The sequence below is a fragment of the Ambystoma mexicanum genome, chromosome 14 (genome assembly GCF_040938575.1).
Source record: "Ambystoma mexicanum isolate Mex_15411 chromosome 14, UKY_AmexF1_1, whole genome shotgun sequence".
NCBI lineage: Eukaryota > Metazoa > Chordata > Amphibia > Caudata > Ambystomatidae > Ambystoma > Ambystoma mexicanum.
In genome coordinates, this window is record NC_090940.1 from 149,288,189 (window position 1) to 149,310,538 (window position 22,350).

Consider the following 22,350-nt stretch of genomic DNA (forward strand, 5'->3'; position numbering starts at 1 on the left):
CACAGTATTGTTTACCTAGCAATGTTACAAATTTTGAAGCAAATAAAAATGCAGGAAACAAAACAATTAAAAAAGGCATAGTCTGAAAAGAATGAAAAACACCAAGGGGAGAAAAGATTGGCAGCCTTACTTGTTGAAACATTTGTATCAAATACAGTCCCATTCTCCAATGATCCTGTATACCAGCAATGAACAGTGTCTCCCTTTTTCGGAAATGTAACTCTATCTCCCTTTTTCAGAATGGATTTTGTGTACTTTGGTGGACCCTTATGTAGGAAAAACAGAAAATACAGCATTACCATCGCAGTAGCCCAAAGTAATCAGCAGGAGCCGGGCTTTAATTTATTACAGGGTTAAAAAAAAAATTGCTTAACATTCCAACAAAAAACCATGCCATGTAATGCTAAACCTTTAACTTATTTCTAACAAAAATATACTATATAGCCAGCCTGATTTGGGAAATTCAGGGATCGATTGGTAGGGATTGTTTGGCAGGTAAAGCAATTCCATTTATTTATTCCTGAATAGGAATTTACCGACCAAAATACCCTAAAGATGTAAGTTTAACTATACCCTCAGAAATCTGGGTCTTGCTCAACCTGGTGTACACATTCTGCGGTAGTCGGGACACAGCCAGTGATGTGGTGGCATCAAACAATAGTTGGGTTGGAGAAGTGAGTACCCTCTCCTGAGCTTGCTCAAGAGAACATTCAGTTTGCGAGAGGCTACTGGAAGGTGGATGGGAAAACTTGGTCAGGATACAAGGCTCTATTAGCACTCTTCACCCCGCCCCTATTCTCCCCCAAAATTCAATGCCTTTTCAATTAAATAAATCATTTGCCATTTTAAGGCTTGTGAATCATGTCCCAGTGTTTTGTTATTGGACAAGACCTGGCCAGGCAAGAGGATTCACTCCTGACAAGTTCAGGAGGTGACAGGACCTAACGAGCCCAACAGCTGCCAGACAGTACAGGGATGCTCGTCTGGGTCATGGGACGTCAAGGAAGCAGGAAGAAAATGCCAATCTATCCCTAAATGAAGGTGGTTTCCCAACCTAACAAAAGATACTGGGGGTGGTCAGGTAGTAAACAGTCTTTGTCAAAACCCTGCTATCCCCAATGCTACAGCAAAACTTTATAAGATCGCCTGCACTTCAAGGGAGACTACTCCCTCCCCATAGCAAAATTTAAAGTTTATTGGTATGAAGAAGTCTCAAAACAGAGTTCTGATAAACCGGGGAGGATGTCTCCCTCCTCACAGCGAACTCTTCATAAAAAGAAGTTGTGCCCCCTGTGACAAAATAAAAAGTTTCAAAGCAAAGTATGGTTGAAGTGTTCTGGTGTAGCAAACAGTTCTACAAAAATGTTCCAAAGCAACAAACTCAAAATTGTATGTGGTCCTGCCCGTGACAGTAAGGATTTTAGTAACAGTGGATCTTCTTCCAGTCCCTAAAGTATGACAGTGTAGAGTTTTGGCCCAGTACTCTAGATCAAAACCAATCTACACTACGGTTTAGCAGGGTTCAGGTCCCGATCCCACCCGGACTTAGCATCTCCCCACATACCTTGGTTCCTCAGTTCTTCTGAACCGCAAAACTAGTTCTTGTTCTTCAACTGGGGGCGCGAAGAGATAGGGATGGGGTGCTCTAGCTACTTTGTTGGTTTGTTATAATCAGGCATGTCTGGAGGCACGTGCCTTGTTACAATGCGAACAGGATGAAGTCACTGTGCTCCCACATAGTATCATTTTGGAAATGGCTATCCAGTCTAGGGGTGTGGCGATGTTCCCAACTCTTCAGGTCCCTCTGTATGGATTTCTGCATCAGAAGGGACCCTGGCGGTTCTCTGGTATCAATTTTCTAAAGGACACAGTCCCGACAGGGTTTTGCCCTTTCGCAGTACCCCTTTCTGCTCCAGATATCGAAAAAGTAAGATAACCCCTCTGCAGTGGAGAGGGGGTGACCAAACACCACTGCTGTAACCTTGGATTTCACGATCGGTAGGTGTTGGCGGCTCTGCAGTGGTTCTTCCGTTTTGGGTCACTGCTTCACCTAGTTGTGGTGAATCTCTCCCAGTTTTACAAAAGTGCTCTCTAATCACAACTGTCCACCGTCTGAGTCGTGGGGAGGGGGGGGGGGGGGAGATGGGGTTGGCTGCCCACTGGCTGAGTCGTTGGTCGCCAGACCTCATGTCTACCGGCTGTTGCCTCCTACCAGGACCCAGTGATCGAAGCGAGGGGGGGCAGTCGGGAGCAGTGTTCACTACTTTTATTTTTATCCGTTTACCATTCCTCCATTTTTTTTACATTTTTTTAACACCCATATTCACCATTCTATAGAGGATTTATTCATGTCCCTGTGCCAAGTGTGAAGTTGTAGCAACTTAATGCCCCAGCTGCAACACCTAGTCACATGTTGCACTATGCTCCCACCGATGCTCTTCCCTACCGAGACCACAGTTCCGCTACTTTTGTCTGTCCACTTCTATCACTGCCAAGAACTCCTGCCTTGGGCTGGGTAGTATTGCGGTTCAGCAAGATACCAGTTCTGTGGTATCCCTGGTGCACTCAGCTTCCCTGGACTCTCCTCTCCCAACAGTCGGTCAGCTACCTGGGCCCACGTATCCCTCGGAGCATTCGCACACCTTTATTGGCTTACCAGGCCGGGATCTACTTGTATTGCCCCCAATTTCCAGTATCACCAACCAAATTGCAGTATTGGACCCTTTAATATCAAATAGGAGTCTCTGCTGCTCCTATGGCTTCCGCTGCTCCTGCTACTATGGCTTCCGCTGGTCTACTCTTTTTCTGCCCTTTTCTCTTTGGCTTATATAGGGAGCTCCGCCCAGCATCTCATTACATTCTTTACCATTCATTTGGAAACGTTCGCTTGATAATCCTTTACCCCCCCACCCCCTTCCCCCACGACAAGTGGTCGTTGATTTGAAGGAAAAGGATATGATCACCCTAAGTATCATTACACGCCGGGTTATCAGCTACTGGACGTTTTTACAAAAGGGAACACTCAAGTGACCTGGGTTCTGAAAGGGCCCATACCCTGGCATAGCGTCACTCCTTTTTCTCCCTCCCCTGCGATCTTCCTGCGTTGCACCGCCCCCCAGGGGGGATTCTTGGTTAGCGGCCGACACTGCCCTGGCCCCATGGGAAGACCTTACACCCCCCCCAAAGTAGTGACACCATCTACAAGAGCTTCACAGTCACCAAGCATCACATGTACAAATGGATGCATACTAATTGACCTTTTCACAATTCATCATGGGAGAATTTACCTTTTCACAGTTGATCGTGACCCCCCCCACAATGCAAACCCCCCGCAACCCCCTACCCAATCCCATTATTTCACCCCAAATATATACATGTAAAATAAAAGTAAAGGTCAATTAGGACCACTATTACACTGTTCCTCCAAGTACAAAATTAGACCAGAGTATATGCATCCTAACACCGGATTGGGACAACGAAGGCAGAGCCACATCAAAAGTAAACACTTGATTAAATACTTTCATTCAACAGTCTTCCAAGCAGCACATCAAAACCTGAAGAAAACGAAACAATTGAAGACATGATTATAAAAATACCTACAAATGTTTCTCGCATTGAAAGAATACAAATCTTTTGTTGCACAAACAGGCTTTATACAGAACCATACCAACAGCAAAGATCTCTTTTGGGTGACATTGATCGGAGTAATCTCACCATCAGCCATATTGCTCATTTCAAACAAATTCAGAAATGGCTTGAAGTATGATAAGTCATTTATAACGTGCCTGTACACAAGTGTTGCTAGGCGTGACAAGACAAGGGAGGAAAGAGAGGGAGGACAAGACAAACTGTCTTACTAGCCCTTGGGTCATTCAGATCGCATAGATTCGAGAACGAAAGTGAAAGGGGGCTGGCGGGGCTGTGCGCAAGGGAGGGGAGGGGGAAAAACATGGTAGCAATGGTCCAAGTAAGTGCAGCGCAGCTCTGGGTAGTGCAAGGAGCACAAGGGACTGTAGAGTTACAGTTAAGTGCGTGGTAGGCGCGGAGGAAGCGCAAGGGTGACTGATCAAGAAAGATCCTGGCACCCAGTGAGACTGAGGGTAGCCAAGCAACCAGTCTGAACAGAAGACTGGTCAGCAGGGGAGAGAGAAAGCAGGAGACACTGAATGTTTTGACCCGCTTTCGTAACTTCAGGCAGTCCGGCTCAAGTTTGAGGGGCAGGGAGGCCATTCCAGAGGGAGGCACCTGCAGAGGAGAGAACTACGTCCCACTCTCTGCCTGGAGAAGCGTCTAACCCTTAGAGAGTTGGAGGTAGCTGAGCAAAGGGCTCAAGAAGGAAGGTATTTTGGAAGAGAGTGTGGGATGTAGCGCGGGCCCCGGTCCCAGAAAGCCATGGGGACAATGCAAAGGGTCTTGAACTTGATCCTTGCAGCCATCGGGAGCCAGTGAAGAGATTTCAGGGCTGTAGAGATATGATCCCTGGGCTTGAGGCCAAGGATAAGTTTTGCAGTCCTGTTCTGGAGTAGTTGCAGAGGACAGAGTAGAGGAAGGCAGATTGAGAAAGAGGCTGTTGCAGTAGCCCAGCTTGAGAGAACCAGGGCTCTGGGGACAGTGAGCTTCTGGGGGAAGTGAGAAAGGAAAGAGTCCATTTGAGGAGGTGCAGCTGGTAGTGGGACTTCTTGGCGATGTCCGAGATGGGAGGAGAAAAGAGGAGTTGAAGGACACCAAGGTCCCCCCATCCCCCCAACCTCACAGGCAGGTGAAGAGGGCCCAAGGCCGGCGGCCAGTGCAAGAGGGGAAAGCAGGGGTCCCAACGAGTAAGATCTCCGTCTTACTGACATTAAGGCAGAGATCGTTGGAGGCGCACTATCCTGAATCGTGGATAGACCGTCAGGAGTAAGCAGGAGCCTGAAGGAAAGCAAAGCATCACCCACGTTAAGAGTAGAAGGAAGAGATCAGGTGGGCCAAAGGAGCCAAGTAGAGGTTGAAAAACCAGGGTCAGGATAGAGCCCTGGGGAACGCGACAGGTAGAGAGGTGGCAGAGAGAAAAGGTACCAAGTTGGACTTGGGAGTGGCAGTCAGCCACTCCAGGGCCTGATCCGTGATGCCCAGGTGCTCACGGAGTCGATTGATCAGAATGGCATGGTTTAATGTGTCGAAAGCAGAGGAAGGATAAGAGTGAGGACAGAAGGAACGCTGGAATCAAGGTCACAGAGCAGATCTTCACAGGTGCACAGGAGAGCAGTTTCCGTGTCTCTGGCAGCTCTGAAGCCAGAATGATGGTCATGGAGACAACCAACAGATTCTGTGTGGGTTAGATGGTTTTGTTTAAAATCCTTGTACAAAAAACAAATGGAAATAAAACATTTTACTGTTTACATCACATTTGAACAGGTCACACAGAAACCCAAATGCACAGTATTCCAGTAGTCCCAAGAGCCTACGGGGAGAATACTTGAACACAATTTCGAACACATCGTTTTTTAAAGGCATTATTTTCTGGCTAACTGGTTCTGCTGGAAGTTCGCTTTACCAAGAGTTTGGATTATTTATTTTCCCAAATAGCCAGTAAACCAAGCAGTGCCACAGTTTCCATTACATGTTTGAACCAGGGGAGTGATTTTCCACCCTCCTGTAAAACAAGGTCATTAAGTGCCTCTATACTTACTGCATAATTTGCTCAGCCATACCAATATCCAGGATAACAGTGGTCCGAGTGCCATTTCATTTGACGCTTTTCAGACTAATTTCCATATGTGAAGGAAGATTTGGGCTGCTCTTAGGGCGGCCCTAAACCTTTTCAGAAAGTTTTCTAAGACAGATTGGTATAACTGGGTGAAACCGATAGCTTTGCCATGCCACCTAAATACAAGCTTGCCTTGCCTGCAACTTCAAAACATTTAACATTTTAAAATGCATTTGTTTGGAAAGGTGCAGTGGCTGCTGTATTGTGCCAATGTGAGATTACTTCTAGGAATCCGATAACCCAAGTATAAGTATTGCTAAATCTTATACATCATGAACTATTTGGGTAACTTGTTCAATGGGAACATAATTCTGGCATCGACTTGCTCCATACTGTAAAGACCATTGAATTGGTTTTAGACTGGTTTGTTTCCAGCTCTTTAAACTTGACCACTCCGGAAAGCTGCAGAGCTGTTTCCCCAGTCCATTTGCCGTTTTCGAAATGAGTTAAAACAACAAGGGACTCTTGCCTGAACTTAGAGGGTTATCTGCAGAAGCAGCTAGAATCTAATCATGTATTCAAAGTTTTGGGGCAAGCATGCATTCCAGCCACACAATTTTTCCACCTTCAGCGAACTGATTACATCTTTGACTAAGCTCCACCAGACTACTTCATTATTGTTATACAGGGAGTAAAATGGCCAACAGATGGACAACGTAATATTAAACCTTTTGACCATCACATACTTTTGTAGCAGGAACCAACGGTCCGTCTAATCGTGCTAACCTCCGCCGGAAATACTTCTTGATGACTTTGTTACTACCCTCCATCCAAATCGGTGAGCAATACTTCTTGCCTAGCCCATCCACAATAAAGACTGTGGGAGATGCAGCTGTGGACAAGCACGGTCAAAGGCATCTGGAAACCTTGGGATCATGTCCTTGAAACAAGGGGAATCCCTCGACATCTTGCTTTGTTAGGCTGGTGGGCGAAACCAGCCTTAAGTACAACACAGTCTTGCTCTCTGGACCATCCTTAGATGAGAATGCTGCTTAATACCAGTTTGAAAGAAGGATCAACACTGATCATCTGGACTCGCACCAGTCACCTGCTGCTGCTCTCCACCAAGATGGGCCTGCTGAACATATGCAGGATCACGGAACAAACTCACCATGCCCAAGTGCCCTGGGTCCTCCAATGCCATGAGTGGAAGCAGTCATCCATCGAAGTCAGGGGTGGATCACTAGAACCATTAGCCCTGCAAGAGACTAGTACCACTACTAGCCAGACCCAAACTGCACCCCAAAGATAACCACTGCAACCCCTGGACGTCCCGCCACTTGTGCATACGCAGTAATAGTTGTCCTCAAAAGACCTCTTAAAATGGATTGGAGGGGTCTAGGTCCCCAGTGTTAGTGAACAGGGTAACTGACACTGGCCTAACCGAGCTAGCACGGTAACTTAGACAGAACAGTACAGGAGATCAGGGGGCAGGGGTGGACTGGGAACCAAACGAGGCCCTGGAAATGTGGCCCCATATTACACATTTTGAGCAAGCCCAACCCTTTTCCTATGAGAGAATGTGAAAATAAAATACAAAAGCAGGGTGCAGAGGCCCACCGGGAAATCTCCAGAGAACCCTGTAGGCCAGTCCAGTCCCGTCGAGAGGGGGGGGGGGGGGGGTGAGGGGGGTGTGCAATGGTAGCTAAAATGATGGGTCTACTAAGATCGCAGAAAGAGGCAGGGCTTCATAAGGATTTGGCAATGCTGGTCGTCCTCAGTGCAATGTGCACCATGGTGCTTTGCGCTTCCGGGCTGTGCAGCAGGGACTGCAACCAACACCAGAGCGACTCGCAGAAGGGGATGTGGCACAGATCTACCAGGGGAAGAGGAGAAATGGAAGGGTGGCCCCAGAAAATGACTAGAAAGGGGGTGGGTAAACAAAGCGATCTGGCAGGGGGTGGCCTTTACTGGAGCAGTCCTCCACAACACCTGTATTTTGTATGTTGGTTTTGGCACTATATCCAAAACTTCAGAACAGCCTGGATATACTTTCCTCCAGGATACCATCCTGGTTGCGAGTCATTCAGAGAAGGAATAGGATACCTACTTGGTTGGGGGGGGGGGGGGGGGGGGGGAGTTTCAAGTGCTCTGAAGAATGGGCTAGAGGTCAAACGGGAGAACAGCAAAGTGCATGGACAATGAGATTTATATCCTAGGCACAAAATCAGCAGGGATGGCATTACACCCAAACAGGATTTTGTAACGTCATGATGGGTGCCCACTGACCTGGGACTAAGACCAGCTTACGTTGATTTTTAACTAGTAAAGTACGATGCTACATTTGTCATACGTTGAAAACAAGAGATCCATTTAAAATACAAAATTAAAATATTTTTTTTAAAGTGCGCTTTAATTGGAAACGGTCACGCCAAAATGTTTGAACTACTCAAGCTTTACACAAGTACAAAACCCCAAAATGCACGTGTTCTATCAAATGCCAATATTTTTCTCACAGTAGATTCCAGCGATCATTGGGGCGGTGTGGAGTGAGTTATGGCACTGGTTCAGTGTGGTAAGCTGGTAATTACTTTTGCCTTCAGCACATTAGGTGGGGCAAAAATAAGGTATACCACCATTGAAAGTGACTTGAACAGTCAAACGGGCGATGAACCGCACCAATACATACCTTTCATTCACAGGTTTGCCGTCAAGGATATGTGAGAAATTGTGCCCTGCACCGCTAGGTCGTAGAATGGATTCCAACATAAAGCCAGAATACATGATTGGAGACTAATTGTCTTTAAAAGGCTCCTAAGGAAGATGAAGGACTTGGGACCAGAAGAAAAAGCGGTGGCTATGCTCCACTCAACCTGGTCACAAGCAAGGAGTGGTTTTCATGCAGCCACGGAAACCAGGGAGCCATCTTATTTGGCAAGTGCTCCGGGTGGGATGGAATGCAGTCGCAGAAGCTACATTTCTAAGCTCAGGTCCTTCTGAAGTTCACCAACAGTGAGTGGGGTGGACCGTCCCGTAGCCTTAAGAGGGAGAACGATAGGTCTGGCCCAAGAAGGGCAGGTGTACTGCAATTTGAACAAACACAGTACAAGATAAATACGGATGGCTCTGGATGCCAGACTCTGCATTAAACAAGCTAATGCCACCAGGAAACGAACGCTCGAACTGGTTTAATTTCCCAAAGATGCTTAGACAAAATGGGGCATTCTTTCTTGTGCTCTTAGTATACTACATCTCTGGTTCGGTGGAGCGGCAGGCCTCAAATAAAGCTAGCACCATGGCAGTTAAAGTTCAATAGGCAAGTCTTTGAAACGGGGTAGAAGGAAATGGGGACAATATCAATACTACACACCAACGCACAGCTCGATTATCCTCCGGCCACAAACTGACTGACGAACAAGCGCAATAAGGATTGTGCAAGCAACCTGAAATGTAGGTACAACATGAGGCCAGTGACCTACGTATCAGTGCGTCCTACATGCCAGCACCAGGGTTGGGCCATATGGGAGGGACGGAAGGGCCTGTGACAAACTAGTCACTGCTAACGAAGGTGGAAAACACCACCACTTTTGATGGGTTGTTGGTAAGAGCTAGACTTCACCAGTCGCGAAGCCCATAATGGGGCCAAGGGTAGGACATTCACTGTGGCGACTACATACGTGTAAACACATTATATAGTCCTATGCATCTATGATGCAGAGACCTATCCAACAACTTCCTATCCTTGAGGCACATTCAGCAGTTTAACATTTCTCCTATACAAACAAAACACGAACTTTTATCGTCAAGTCATCCGCTATTCTCAATTGCTCTTGGATCACCTTCGGCATCCCTCCATGTGCCACACAGACTATGTGTAACAGATAATGCCTACTTGGCAAAGGGCGTTACCGCACGTTTGGAATCGAGGTGACTGCACGTAAGTGCATTTAACAAGGTAAGGACGTCAGATTGCAGCGAGACCGGTACCACCTGTACTTCAGAGGCATTTATAAACTCAATCATACCAGGGCCGGTGACATGGTTTCATACAAAGGCAAAAACCGGTCTACACAGCAGCAGCAGCAGGCACTTCAAAGACCAGCATATTCACAAATAAACAAACCTCATCTATTATCTCTTCAGGCTTAGCTTCCTTGGCGTCTTCATCGAGCTTCACATTCTTAACTTGCTCGGTTACTTTCATTATAGTGTCAGTCCCTTTGAAGCGCTGCAAACATTGAATGGAATACACATTAACGCCAAGTAGCACACAGTGTACAGAAGACAATCATACATTTCTAGTAGTTCGTTAGCATAATTTCACTGGAACGTAAACCTGCTAGGGTGCAGGGCCGACACGAATAAACGCGCTTGGGCAACATTTGCACTACAGGTTGGCAACTAACAGGTATGTGTGGGCATGTGGAGGGAAGGGGGAATACATAGTGCTATTAGAGTAAGCACAGATCGTGGTGATGCATGCCCGCTTAAAACTTCGTGCTGTATCGAGAGTGGGGTGTTGGTTGGAAAGTGACGATATGCTTGTAGAGCTGTTGCAGGATGGGTAGATGTCTTTAAGGGGACGGCTGGGCATTATCTGAGAAACTAGGGTGTGAGGGATCGGTTGCAGGGGTAAGCCAGGCAAAAGGTTACTTGCCCCATAGAATGAATGTCTACTCGCCACATGCACAGTACTACATTTCTCATTCACCAAGAGTAAATGATCACTCGCTGGGCTCGGATGTGCCGGATACAACAGTAAGACAATGCAAAAACCATCTGCTCTGTACGTTTTGCTAATCCTTAATATGGGCATTCCAACCCATTCCAGTTTGATCATTGATAATACTGCATACAAATGATTGTTAATTCGCTGCCAGTGATCATAACAAGTCCTACCTGCTCAGCAGTCTTGCCAATCACTGATCGACCCAAGGACAATATCGCTAATCCTGGTTTCCTTTTTGCAGATCACTTGCTTGCTAATCAATACTGCAAATTCTGCTTTACAAGCCTAATCAACAGTCCCATGACCATTCTTGCTAATCCCGTCAGAGGTTATTGCTAAAGTAAGGGTTTGGAGACATGGGTTCTATTGGTCAATGCACTGGAGAAAAATCTGCTTAAATTGCAGATCGTGGACTTCCACCTACAATATTTTAGTTGAGAAACCTCTGCATTAAACATTACTTAGCCAGTATGAGCAGGGTGAAAAACGTGAACTAGCCATTGGCTAGTGATATTGGACTCTTGGGGGAGTAAGAAATTGTGTGCACGTTATGCATCATTTGTATAGCACTGCATGCCATTGTTATGGTTTCAAAGCATGGCAAGGATGAATGCTCTGCGGAAGACCGTACTCTGCATGGAAAGAGTAAGGAATGGTCAAATGCATGTATGCATTTATAGCCAGATAGAGACTTCCTTTCTCTACATACCTTCTAACAGCAGGTGAAGGACAGGTGCTGGAGTCAAGCTTTGAACAGCTGGACCCAATTTTGCATAGGTTTCCGCTGTATTCTATGGGTTTTAGCACTGGGGGTATGTTTAGGGGTCAGGTATTGACAAAATAGTATGCATCTGAAAGGCTTTGTGAACAGCTGGACTACATTGTGCATGGGATTCGGCTGTATTCGGTAGGATGCAGCCCAACAAAGTAGCAAACCCAAAATGGGAACACACTGGAGGCAGAATGCAAATGTGGTAAAATACAGTGGCAAACCTGCATTAGGAACACTGGGAAGCAAAATGCAAAGGGTCACCACCATTTTTGCCCTAAAAACGGATCTTTAAACTATCGGATGCCGATGTTCACAAGAAATCTGGATGTTGGATCAGCATTACTTAGATGGTTATAGTGTATTTTGTAATGTGGTAGAGAGGGGAGACAAGAGGGCAGCCATTTGGTGGCTGGATAGTGAAGTTGACCAATGTTTTACTGCCCAACAGATTGCACTACCCACACAAGTACAAAATGTGATTTGAGGTGGCCTATTCACATTCCCCGTTACGCAAAAAGATAGTCAACATCTATGACCCCGCTGGTGGGTCTTGTACTCATTAAATACAATAAAACTATTGTGTCTATCTTGATTGACTGGGCAGAGCGTGGCAATGATGAATAGGTATTAGGGGGGAGGGGATCTCAGTTGCGGAGATACCACTTCATCATCATAAGGCTAGCCGGGATGCGATGATGCGCAAGGCCAGAGGCGGTTAAGCTTTCTACATGACTTAACTGGTTATGCTTATTGGTAGGACCGAGGGTAAAGCCCCAGGCAGAACTACATAGGAAGGAGGCATAGCGAGGGCTACATTGGATTACCTTTTTTGCCGGCCGCAAAGGCCTGCAAAAATGTGCGCAGTGATCATAACCCTATGTAACTGGCACTGGATACTGATAGATCTTTGTGTGGTAGAGATTAATGGAGTGTGGGGGTGAATCGTATTGATTGCAACAATGAGCAGGTGTGTCGCTCAACTAAATGAAGATGAATGGATGCAACTGTGAAGAGGTCTGCAAACGAGAAGGAAAGCTGATTTTTTTTTTTTAAACGACCTCTGCAGCAGGTGTACATGGTGGGGTGCCCTGTGTCAGGGATGGCAAGACCCACCAGTACATATTTGATAAGCAGATACGAGACGCTAAATGCCTTAAAGTTATATAGTTAGAAACTCTGGTCTGGGGAACGAGTTATAGGGAGTGTAGGAAGCTCAACAACAAGCACCATGATTGGGTTAAGCAAAGGAGGCCACTCATTGCAGATTTCACAATGGCAAGGCTTGATCACTACATTAAAAAGCGGGAGCATATCCAGGATGTGGACATTGGTGAGACACTGTAGGAGTGGTCAGCGAGAAATACTTATCAACCTAGCTGGAAAGGATTGGTGTGGTTTTATTAGCTCTACAGAGTCCCCTCTAATTGAGACTTACTCGGTTGATAAAACCAGTCAAAGCAGCAAATATCCATTTATTATCGACTTTGATCGGGATATGGTTCTGGCTGCAATTAATAGATTTAAGATTTCAAAAGGTGCCTGCCTTAGTGGCCTAGCTAACATTTTATTGAAAAATGGAGCCGTCTAGGGAAATATTATTTAAAAATCTGTGCCAGGCGGGTGCTATACCCATTCACAACTTTAGTCCACAGGCTGCGCTCCTTGCTAGATGCAACTGGGAAACTTTTTGATGTTAGGGTATTGCGAGAGCTCAATATACGGGTGAGGAAAATAAGATTCTAAGCCCCCACCAGACAGGATTTCGCAAGGGCTGGTCGACCTCGCACAACTGATTAGCCTTGAATCGACTAATAAAAGCTGCAAAAGATAATCCCTTTATATGTGGCCTTCACAGACTTCCAAGCTGCTTTCGATACTACGGTGGAAGAAATGGTCTAGTGTACAACTTCCTGAAGGCACAAGTGTGAGCGTGCGTCTGAGTAATAGGGGGCACGCACACCTAGCGTATCCACTAATGGATTTAAGCAAGGTTGTGTGCTTGCCCCCTACCTCTGCCTGGGAGGCTAGATCTGGTGCCCAATTGCACTACAAAAATCAGCCACAGCCACCTTGTGAGGTGGTCTGTTTTATGCCCATTAGGTTGTCATTACGGATACTTTAGTGGTCATACAAAGATCCTTAAAAATAGTGTGAGTTTGCTGCAGAGAACTCAGTGTGAACATAAACAAAACTTGGGCCATAAGATGTCTACCAATGTGGGGTTCAATTATCAAACGGAAATGTATTGTAATCTGGGCCTGCCTATACCCATAAGGCTCTACATGAAGAAATAGAATTTAAGAAAAAGACGTTCCCAGACAATCTTCCTTACACAATGTGGTGCAGCTAGGTGGTAGAGTGCAAGCCCACCTGAAAGCGATCTTACACACAAGTGGATGTCAATAAGCAGTCGCACTTTTCGGATCTCTTTGGAGAACATTTTAAAAAACATTTTGTAATTTAATGTGTTATTACTTTAAAGAACCCACAGCCAAAATAATCAGAAATTGAAACGTTATCTTTTCTGAAATACAGTACACACATCACCAAGATCAACTGTGGACAAACACTGCTCAGCAATAAATAACCACAGTGACAAACTTATACTTTGTCAGATAAAGCTAAAAGGAAAACAAAACACGCACACAGGATCTGCACCTACCTTACATTGAAAAATTTGGTTGTAAGCAGCAACTATTTGATCCTTATTTGCAGTCTTGGCAACATTTTTTATATTTCCTTGTAATTTATGTTCTGCAAGAAACTGAATAGAAGATTGTCAGCATAGCCAGATCCAAGAGCAGGAACCATTTCCACATCATTGGGGACAAACAAAAATAATCCTGTGCTCTGTAGAACATTTATGCCTCACGTACACGAAAAGAGAGCCCCTGGCACATTTCATAATGGGCCTTAGTGCGGCAGCGAGTTGAGTATCTTGATACATAGGAAACCGAAAAATGAAATGTTAATAACTTGACTCGTATTTGGCAAATGTAAAAAAATAAAAAGGGGAGGATAAAGTCTACATTTCTGTGCAGCGCACAGCAAAAACTGCTGGACTGAATTGAACCAGGTATAAAACAACTTGGGCACAAAGTGTTATTCTGGGAAGGTTTGGGGTGATTGCATCCAGCAGTTTTTAAATATTTGATTAAGGGGGTGTCCCTTACCCCAAAATTATAGCTATATCTCCCATGGTCCTTTGCAGGAATGAGGCTTTTCAGAAATGAAAACCCGCCTTTTCGTTCAATATGCGAGAACCAGTTATCGCCACGTATAAAGAAGTTTAAAACAAACAAACTTGGAAGGGCTGTGGGGGCTAGGAGATGCAATGGCTTCAGGTTAGAGGTGGGGAGGGGAAGAGGACACCATGGGAAATTGGGGTGGCCGGGGATAACCGGGGCTATTTGGCAGGATAACTGCAGTTATAAAGGTAAAGGCCATCAGGAATTAAAGTGACCCGAGGGGAGCCCTATGTGAGAGTAGGGAAGAGTTCTGGATTTTGCACACCTTTTTATGGACAACTGCAGTCATTTGTGTGCACTTACAGATAGCCGTGGTTATTTGTAGTACATTTCCACTACAACTGTGGTTATGGAAAAACAAAACAAAAAAGTCAATGAAAGTTACAATAATTAGAATACAAAAAATTCAATTGCATTTTACAGCTAGAGTGAGATGGGGGGCCACAGCTAGTGGCCCAGTAGGGTTTTAAAATATACAGTGGGCATAGCCAAAGGCCGTGCTTACTGGCCAGGGCCAAAAAGCCATGCATAGTGGCCACGAAGGCTGTGGCCACCTAGTGGGTAAAAAATAAATAAAAAATAAAGACATACTTGGGGGGGGGGGGGGTGACATGTACAGTAGACACAGCCAAAGGCCAAGGCTAGTGGGCCAGTGGCATTTTAAAATATACAGTGGGCACGGCCGAAGACCCTGGCTAGTAGCCCAAAAGATATGTATAGTGGCTCCAAAAAGACATATTGGGGGAGCAGTTACAGTATTTCTGGGCGATAGGGATCAAAACATTAATCATAATATTTTTGGGCTGAATGGCAATATAAGATCTCAATATTGTTTGTGGGTTAAATGCTCTTAAATCGCCAACTACATGCGAGTTGTCACAAACAAGACATTCAAAATAAAGTGCAAATACAGGGTTCCTCTTCGAGAATACACAGTGTAAATTTCAAAATGTAAATAAATAAAAAAATAGTATATGCAATAATGGAGATATCGATGCCAACGATATGGCCTCATCCTATATAGATTTTGAAAAGACATTCATCTCAAAAACTATCACCCAGCCCTTATGTACAGTGGACCAGACTAAAGGCCGTCCGTCGCCAATGGCCCGTAACAAACTATGGCATAACAAAACTCTTGAAATACACTGGAAAAAACGTTAAAGGGCAGTTAAGTTGAGCAGATTTAATGCAACAAAACGATTGGAATTCAACAGATGTGGAAAGTCACAATCAACTTAACTCTGTGTTCCCGTTGCAAAGCCCATAAGGGCATACATATCATGGGAGAAGGGATTCATAATGACATACCAAATGGCATTATGGTGACATCAACAGGAGTGCGCCGAGTTCAGCTGGTCATGACTTCCCACATCCGCTGAATTTCAAGGGATTTGTTACATTAAATCGGCTCAACTTAACTGCACGTGGACTATAGTTTGTTCAATGAATATAGAGAGTTCAATGCAACTAGCAATAGCCTCATCAGCAGATCTACAGTCTTTCGCTATCCATGTAATGCATGGAAACCCCCATGCGCCCCGCCACCCCCGCCCCATCCCCTCGACTGTGGTCTCTTCCAAACAGCAGAGCAGGTAACTGCCATTTAAACCAAGGAAAGTAAATGAACAACTACTTTCATATAAGAAAGAAAAACCATTAGTGCACAGATTTGGTCAAGGTCAGACATTCAAAGTGACCAAATCACAACAGAGCCTGAATGCTAAGGTCATATAGGTTTGTACTGAATTCCCAAAAGTAATCATTGTAGGCTCTGCCAACTCCCGCACTTTATTAAAAAACAAGCCAGGGAGATGCAGTCAGATACCCACCATAAAAGCTACTCCCGCACTGAGCCACTAAAATGCCTTTACATATCTTGTTGTGGGACTACAAACATCAATCCAGAACAGTGATAAGAACGGAGTGCTCCAAGATCTAATACTGAGCAAATGTTATAGCCAAATTACCACTGACAGGGCAACAGATTATTTCACCAACACCAGAACAGCGGTACTCCTCGTCAAGTTTAGGAGCTTCATCCCCAGCATGGTTTGACCCAACCACCACACATGCGATGCCAGGTCTCACCACATAACTTCCTTACTAAGTTGCACATTTGGGGTACATCATCCTTGGTTACTCATTCCTCCTCATTCATGGGTTGCCATTCTCACACCCCAATTCTCCTCTTTGCAACTCCTGCTCTAGTCATCAGTTGTCCTCCAAACCCATACCGTATTGCTTAATTTCACCACCCGCACAACTCTCACTGCGCTGAAAGGTACGAAACAGATCAATTTCTACAAATATTAAGACAACAAAACCAGCAGTGCGTCTTATCAGTATACACTTTGGCAAAACAAAGCAAGTCAGAATGAAGGTGCTAGATGAGAAATAAGGCCGTGCAAAGACTTATCATTACGTTTTTCATTCTTTTTCCTAACATCTCACTCATCTTTGTTCTTTAGACATTGGAATGAAAATTGATGAATGAGGACAACTGCCGAAGGAAAATGGGATATCCTAAAACACACTAGTTAATGTCAGGATAATGATTTCTCCTCACTTATCCAAATTATCTAATGTACATGCTACACATGAGCGCTGCATCATTCCGGAATATTCAAACAGGTCTGAAAATGTGTACTCACCCATGTCTAGTGATAACGGACTCTTGGAGAGTTAGAAACGATGTACAGCACGAGTTTATAACCTTCACCTCTGCAGATGTTTTTCACTAAAACTCCCATCATTCCTAGCCAGCATCGTCAATGGCGAGCCTGGTATCATGGGAATTTCAGTCCAAAATACAGAGCCACATGTTCCAGACTCCTTATGTAGATAGAGAATTGATGGGGTGGGGATTAGTTTATGGACAGCTAGTAGCTTGACAAATGAAAAACATCCCAGATTTAAATATCCTTGTAGCATGAAAACCTCACAAGTTGTGAAGAGGTACATGGTGTGAGGGTGGCAACTGGAGAGTAGGAATGAGGACTAAGGAGGAGTAGTAAACACTAATGCACGAGTTAAGAGAAGAATAAATGTGCAAGGGTGGCAACTGAGGAGGACTAATATCAATATCTTAAAATGTAGCATGTGAGGATGAGTGAAGACGAAGGGCTGATCGTGAAAAGAAAAAGATATAAGAGGTCCTAAAATTGATGCTGTACACAGTTCCTCCACAACCTCCCTGCACCCGCCACATCGCAGGGCTGCTTCATACACAAGTCTGTGCCAAGGCTGCGCACGCCTCCTCTTCAGTTATGTACAATAAGTGAGAATGCCTTTACCTCAGCCCTTTCTTCTGTGCGAGGGGTCATCAAACCTCTTCCCAGTCTACTCCAGGACTGAACTGATCACAACCCTCCAAGTCAATTTTGTTTGAGAGCGGGTCAGTCACACCCAACCTCACCACTCATACATAACATGCCACATTGCAGTCCTGGTTTTAACTGCATTCTGGGACTTGTAGTCCTGGGTTTAGAATGGTGAAATCTGGACTACAAGTCACTTAAAAACAGGAACATGCCATCATCTCCCAAATGGGACATGTATGCACTACATGCCATTTTATGTCAGGGCTCTTCCAGTACTAGAGAAAAAACTATTTGGGAATTTCCAAAAATAACCTTTTGAATCGAGAAAGGAGGCAAATTGTGCTGGATATGGCCTAATGGATGTGAAGCGCTAAATGCAACAAGCCAGCAATATAGTTTTATAGACCTCACCCGAGGGTCGCACCAGGTGTTATATGTCCTGAAGACTGAGTTAAAAGGCACTGGCTGCGCTCAGGGCTTTAACGAGATAAGAGCCCATAACGACGGTACAGCCCGAAGGCAAGGTCTACAAAGCCATTAGAACCCAAGGCCTAAGAGAAAGAAGTTCATGGGGGCCTTGAATATTCCCTATGGAATATTTAAGTTTCAAAAAAACATGAAAGATAAAAAGCTAGCCGTGATCACAGTTAAGCGATGTACAATTGGAATGTTGTCATATGCGCTGCATGTTCGGTTTGTATTGTTTGAATAAACTAAAAAAAAATGTTCTTAAAAAAAGATTACAAAAAGCTATTAGAACCCATGTCCAAAGAGAAAAGTTGTCTTAATATGAGTTAAATTATTATATTGTTTTTTTCGGGACTTAAATATTCCTTGTGGAATATTTGAGTTTAAGAATAGCATGACAAAAATGTAAATCATGCTTATAGTAAGCTTTGGCCAATAGATCACCGTTAATGCACAACTTCGAGCTGAAAAGCAAGGGCAAAATTGTAGGCATAATGATACCGCGAGCTATAGTTTCTTATAACCCGCAAATTGACCAATAGGAAAGGAGTATTCACCTGCCCAGGGTTCTAATACATCATGAGGCCCTACAAACACGTATTTTGGGTCACTCAGCACGGTCTCGAATGGTCTCATCTGCATGCTGCAAACAAGACTTCCTCTGCTTGTTTTGAAATCAATTGCTATAATAAAATAACTTATTTCTCACTCGGCAATTAGGGAGTAAATCGCCTTCAGTCTGTAAATATATGATCCAGCCCAGTGTACCAAGTGGCTTTTCTTAAATGCTCAATTAGGGTTTCAGATCCCGTGATAATCTATTAACCCCCTGCAGAGAAGAGCTAACTATAATTTAAGCGCCACACACCCTAGGGCTCAGAGCGCTAAAGAGGAAAAGATGAGGGAGCAAGAGGGGAGTAATCACAGAACAAAGATAATTTAAGGTCAGACCAGGAAGCAATAAAGTACAATAGCCCTAGGGCTAACATTCACAATTCTTGTGTAAATGAGGCACATGCTAGTAATCACAGTTCCGACGTAAGGTAATGTAGAATGGCAGCGTTTTCTAGAGTAGAGTAATTGCTATACTCCCCACCCATGCCACACTTACTTCGGCGGATTGATGCTGGTTGATGGCTGGTCGCTGGCTTACCCTGCCGACACCTGCAGACACAGTATGGAGCCGCCCCTGTAGGAGCCACCCCTTGCTTTGGGGCCCTAAGCCGCATGGGCTGCCAGGCAGGGGGCTGCCTGCCCTGCTGAGCTATGCAGGGAGAGCTCCAATCAGGGGGCAGGGGCCATCCTGGAAGCAGGATAGAGCCCTAGCAGGCTGTGGCGCGCGGGAAGCCCACACTCCACGTGTTATTTAAACACGATTGCGGTCCATAAATGGGACGCGGGGTGCCTTCAGGGCACTCACCTTGGCCAGGGGTCTAGGGGGCTGTCCATTATTTCCTCTTATCTACTACCCAGTGTTCGCCCCTCCTTCTGTTCTCCCAACTCTTCCCTTTATTCCCATTCACTCCTCAAAGTTCACTCTGACCCTCTCCACAGGCCCTGCGAGACACTCCACGCGTTCGGAATGGCCCTCTCCACGGGCAGACCACTCTCTCAATGTTAGTACTCATCAACCCTCTTCCACAGGTTCACAGTTCCCCCATGTTAGTGCATGAATGTCTAGCATCTAACCATGCATCACCGGCACACTCCCGCTGTTGAAATGCAAAAGCTTATTTTACACGAGATACCTCTCGGTGCCGACTCCTTCACCACAAGCCCTCACCACTGAATGACTAGCCACCACATGTGCTCCTCTAAAAGAAACCAACACAACTTGTACCATCAATGACGCAACTATAAAATAGCCTGCACTACGTGCCACTCCTGCTCTACGCCAGGCGTGCACACATCAGCAACCACTCCCTAGCGGGTGGTACACCAATATCTACACTACTATGGCCCATCGGCCTCCCTTCTCCAAGGAGTCCTATACACCATGAAAAGAACCCATCCCTCCGTAGGCGTGCATTATTGTGCAGCATCTTCTTGCACGGTTATACTCAGGTCCTGGATGGTACTAAGCCTCCAGCACAGGCTCTCCCCCACCGAGCACGGGACGCTGCTAAGGACCTGGCAGACCTTTGCAAACTCGCTGCAGGGCCTCTTCGGTGATGCGCAGTGAACAGGTCTGCGGTCAGCAGACCCGCGCCCCCAGGGAGGATGGCCTGATATCCTCAGCAGTCTGGGAGGAGAGATCACATGGGGGCGTCCAAAGTTATAATATAAATAATCGTTATTTATAATGTCGAGATTAATAAAAACCACATACTCAAAAAAGTAGAGCAAACAGCAGGGAAGAAGCAACACTGTTCATTACAGCGGGTTGAGCACAAATCAAACAGTGAATAAGCTCTGATCGAAAGGCTGGCATCTGAATGGAATATCAACAGTAGTTTTATACCAAGAAATGCAATGGTCAGAAATTCATCGTACACTTACTAGTTGGAGAATTGGATTTTTCTATGTTCCCCAGGGATTTCATTGGTTCACAGACATCACCTCAATTAGTGAAGAGTAATTTGAAGCTACCAGTTTAACAGTTCCCCATTACAATGCGTCCCCATGTGGTACCACATGTATTCACATCCCACCGAGGAAAAACTTGTTATTACTGAAGTATCATTTGTGCTGACTGCCATTTGTCAGCACCATTGAGAACGGAACACAAGACACCCTGCAGCTGGTGGGAAAGGGAACATCACATGATACCCATTGGATAATGACCGTCGCAGATAGATACTTGAGGCTGGCCACCTCCCCAGAGCTCATGAATGAACCGTCTGATTGGTTCTCCCAGGAACACCACTCTGTACAGCGTTCCTCTCCCACAGCCACCTGCCAGTGGGCTTCGGCAGTCATGTGACTGGCATAGAGCCACCCTCCCCGTCGCAGTGTAGGTTGGCTAATTTGGCAGACCGCCCTGTAATTACAACACCTTGCTCTAGTTATGTTTGTTCTCGCAATTAGCTTGAGCCCCACCCACCCCCCTTTGGAGATCTGTCATTGGTCACGTGATTCAAATCGAGGTTTCACGTACAGCCTGCTCAGAGGGATTTCCCACAACGTGCGTTTATGATGGCGCCATTTCTATCCTTTCCCTTCTTTAGGTAATCATAGGAAGCATCTTGGACTGTGTACAACCAATGCAACATTACCTCCCATCGTTCCCAGTGAAGCCCTTTGTGCGCAGCGTGTGGCATAGAATACCTGTCATTTCCCATGTAGATGCCCCTACCATCCCTTCATTGTCGCAGTTGGTAAGTGCGTCCGCCCGCACCGCCCCACCTGGCGCTGAATTAGCACCTTTAATACACAAGCAAAGACCCAGTCGAGTGTGTTGCCCCGAGTGGGAGAGAGGGTTTTTAGAAAAAAGCCATTGGCATCGAGCATGAACTGAAGAGACACTGCACTTGTCATTAGGCCAAAAGTTAAAGTCACATAGCATTAGCATGCAAGTAGAATGTTTCAGCAGATTGAAAATCATTTACAGTCTTTATTCAAAATCAGGCATGGGTTGAGGAGGTCGATAGAGAGTAAGAAAATTATGAGGTTGTCAATAAGCCTAGCATGGAGTAGCTCGCAATTAGCCAGTGTACGGCAGACTACTTCATGAAAATCCAGGGTATCTATGTATTAAGGCAATCCCACCACTCTTTCAGGAGGTACGGTCAGCTCTTAATATTTTGTATCCCGGCAGAGTGGCTAAAGAGGTACAATGATTCACAAGAGACCAAGTATCGAGTAGCACAGTTTTGAAAGTATCATGAAGTACATGAGTCGAGGGATAAAAAGAGTGATGTTGCATGGGAGGTCGTATTAATGGAATCCTATAAGAAGAGAAAGATGTCAGAAGGCCTGGTCTGAGTTTGGCTAACATCATAGCTAGACGCGAGAATTAATGGATTCCTGCGCGTAGGCGGACACGACAAAAGATTTAGTTGGGGCTTGGCAATCATCATGGCTAGGCCCGATAATACTAATACCGTTCCAATATTAATAGTATGTATTTATTCCCTAAGGAGGCACCAGTCTCCTCAATCTAAAAGTCGATATCACTTTGAATG

At 45.3% G+C, this 22,350-nt stretch overlaps 1 protein-coding gene across 1 annotated transcript in view; it reads right to left on the bottom strand.

The window, feature by feature from the left end:
• Positions 1 to 22,350, bottom strand: part of FKBP3 (FKBP prolyl isomerase 3) — a 69,944-nt gene that overhangs the window by 42,260 nt on the left and 5,334 nt on the right. The window contains exons 2-4 of the mRNA XM_069638757.1: positions 13,850 to 13,951; positions 9,810 to 9,914; positions 131 to 266 (exon numbers count right to left, since the gene is read on the bottom strand). Coding sequence (XP_069494858.1) covers positions 131 to 266; positions 9,810 to 9,914; positions 13,850 to 13,951 — 343 coding nt within the window. The remainder of the gene's footprint in view (positions 1 to 130; positions 267 to 9,809; positions 9,915 to 13,849; positions 13,952 to 22,350) is intronic.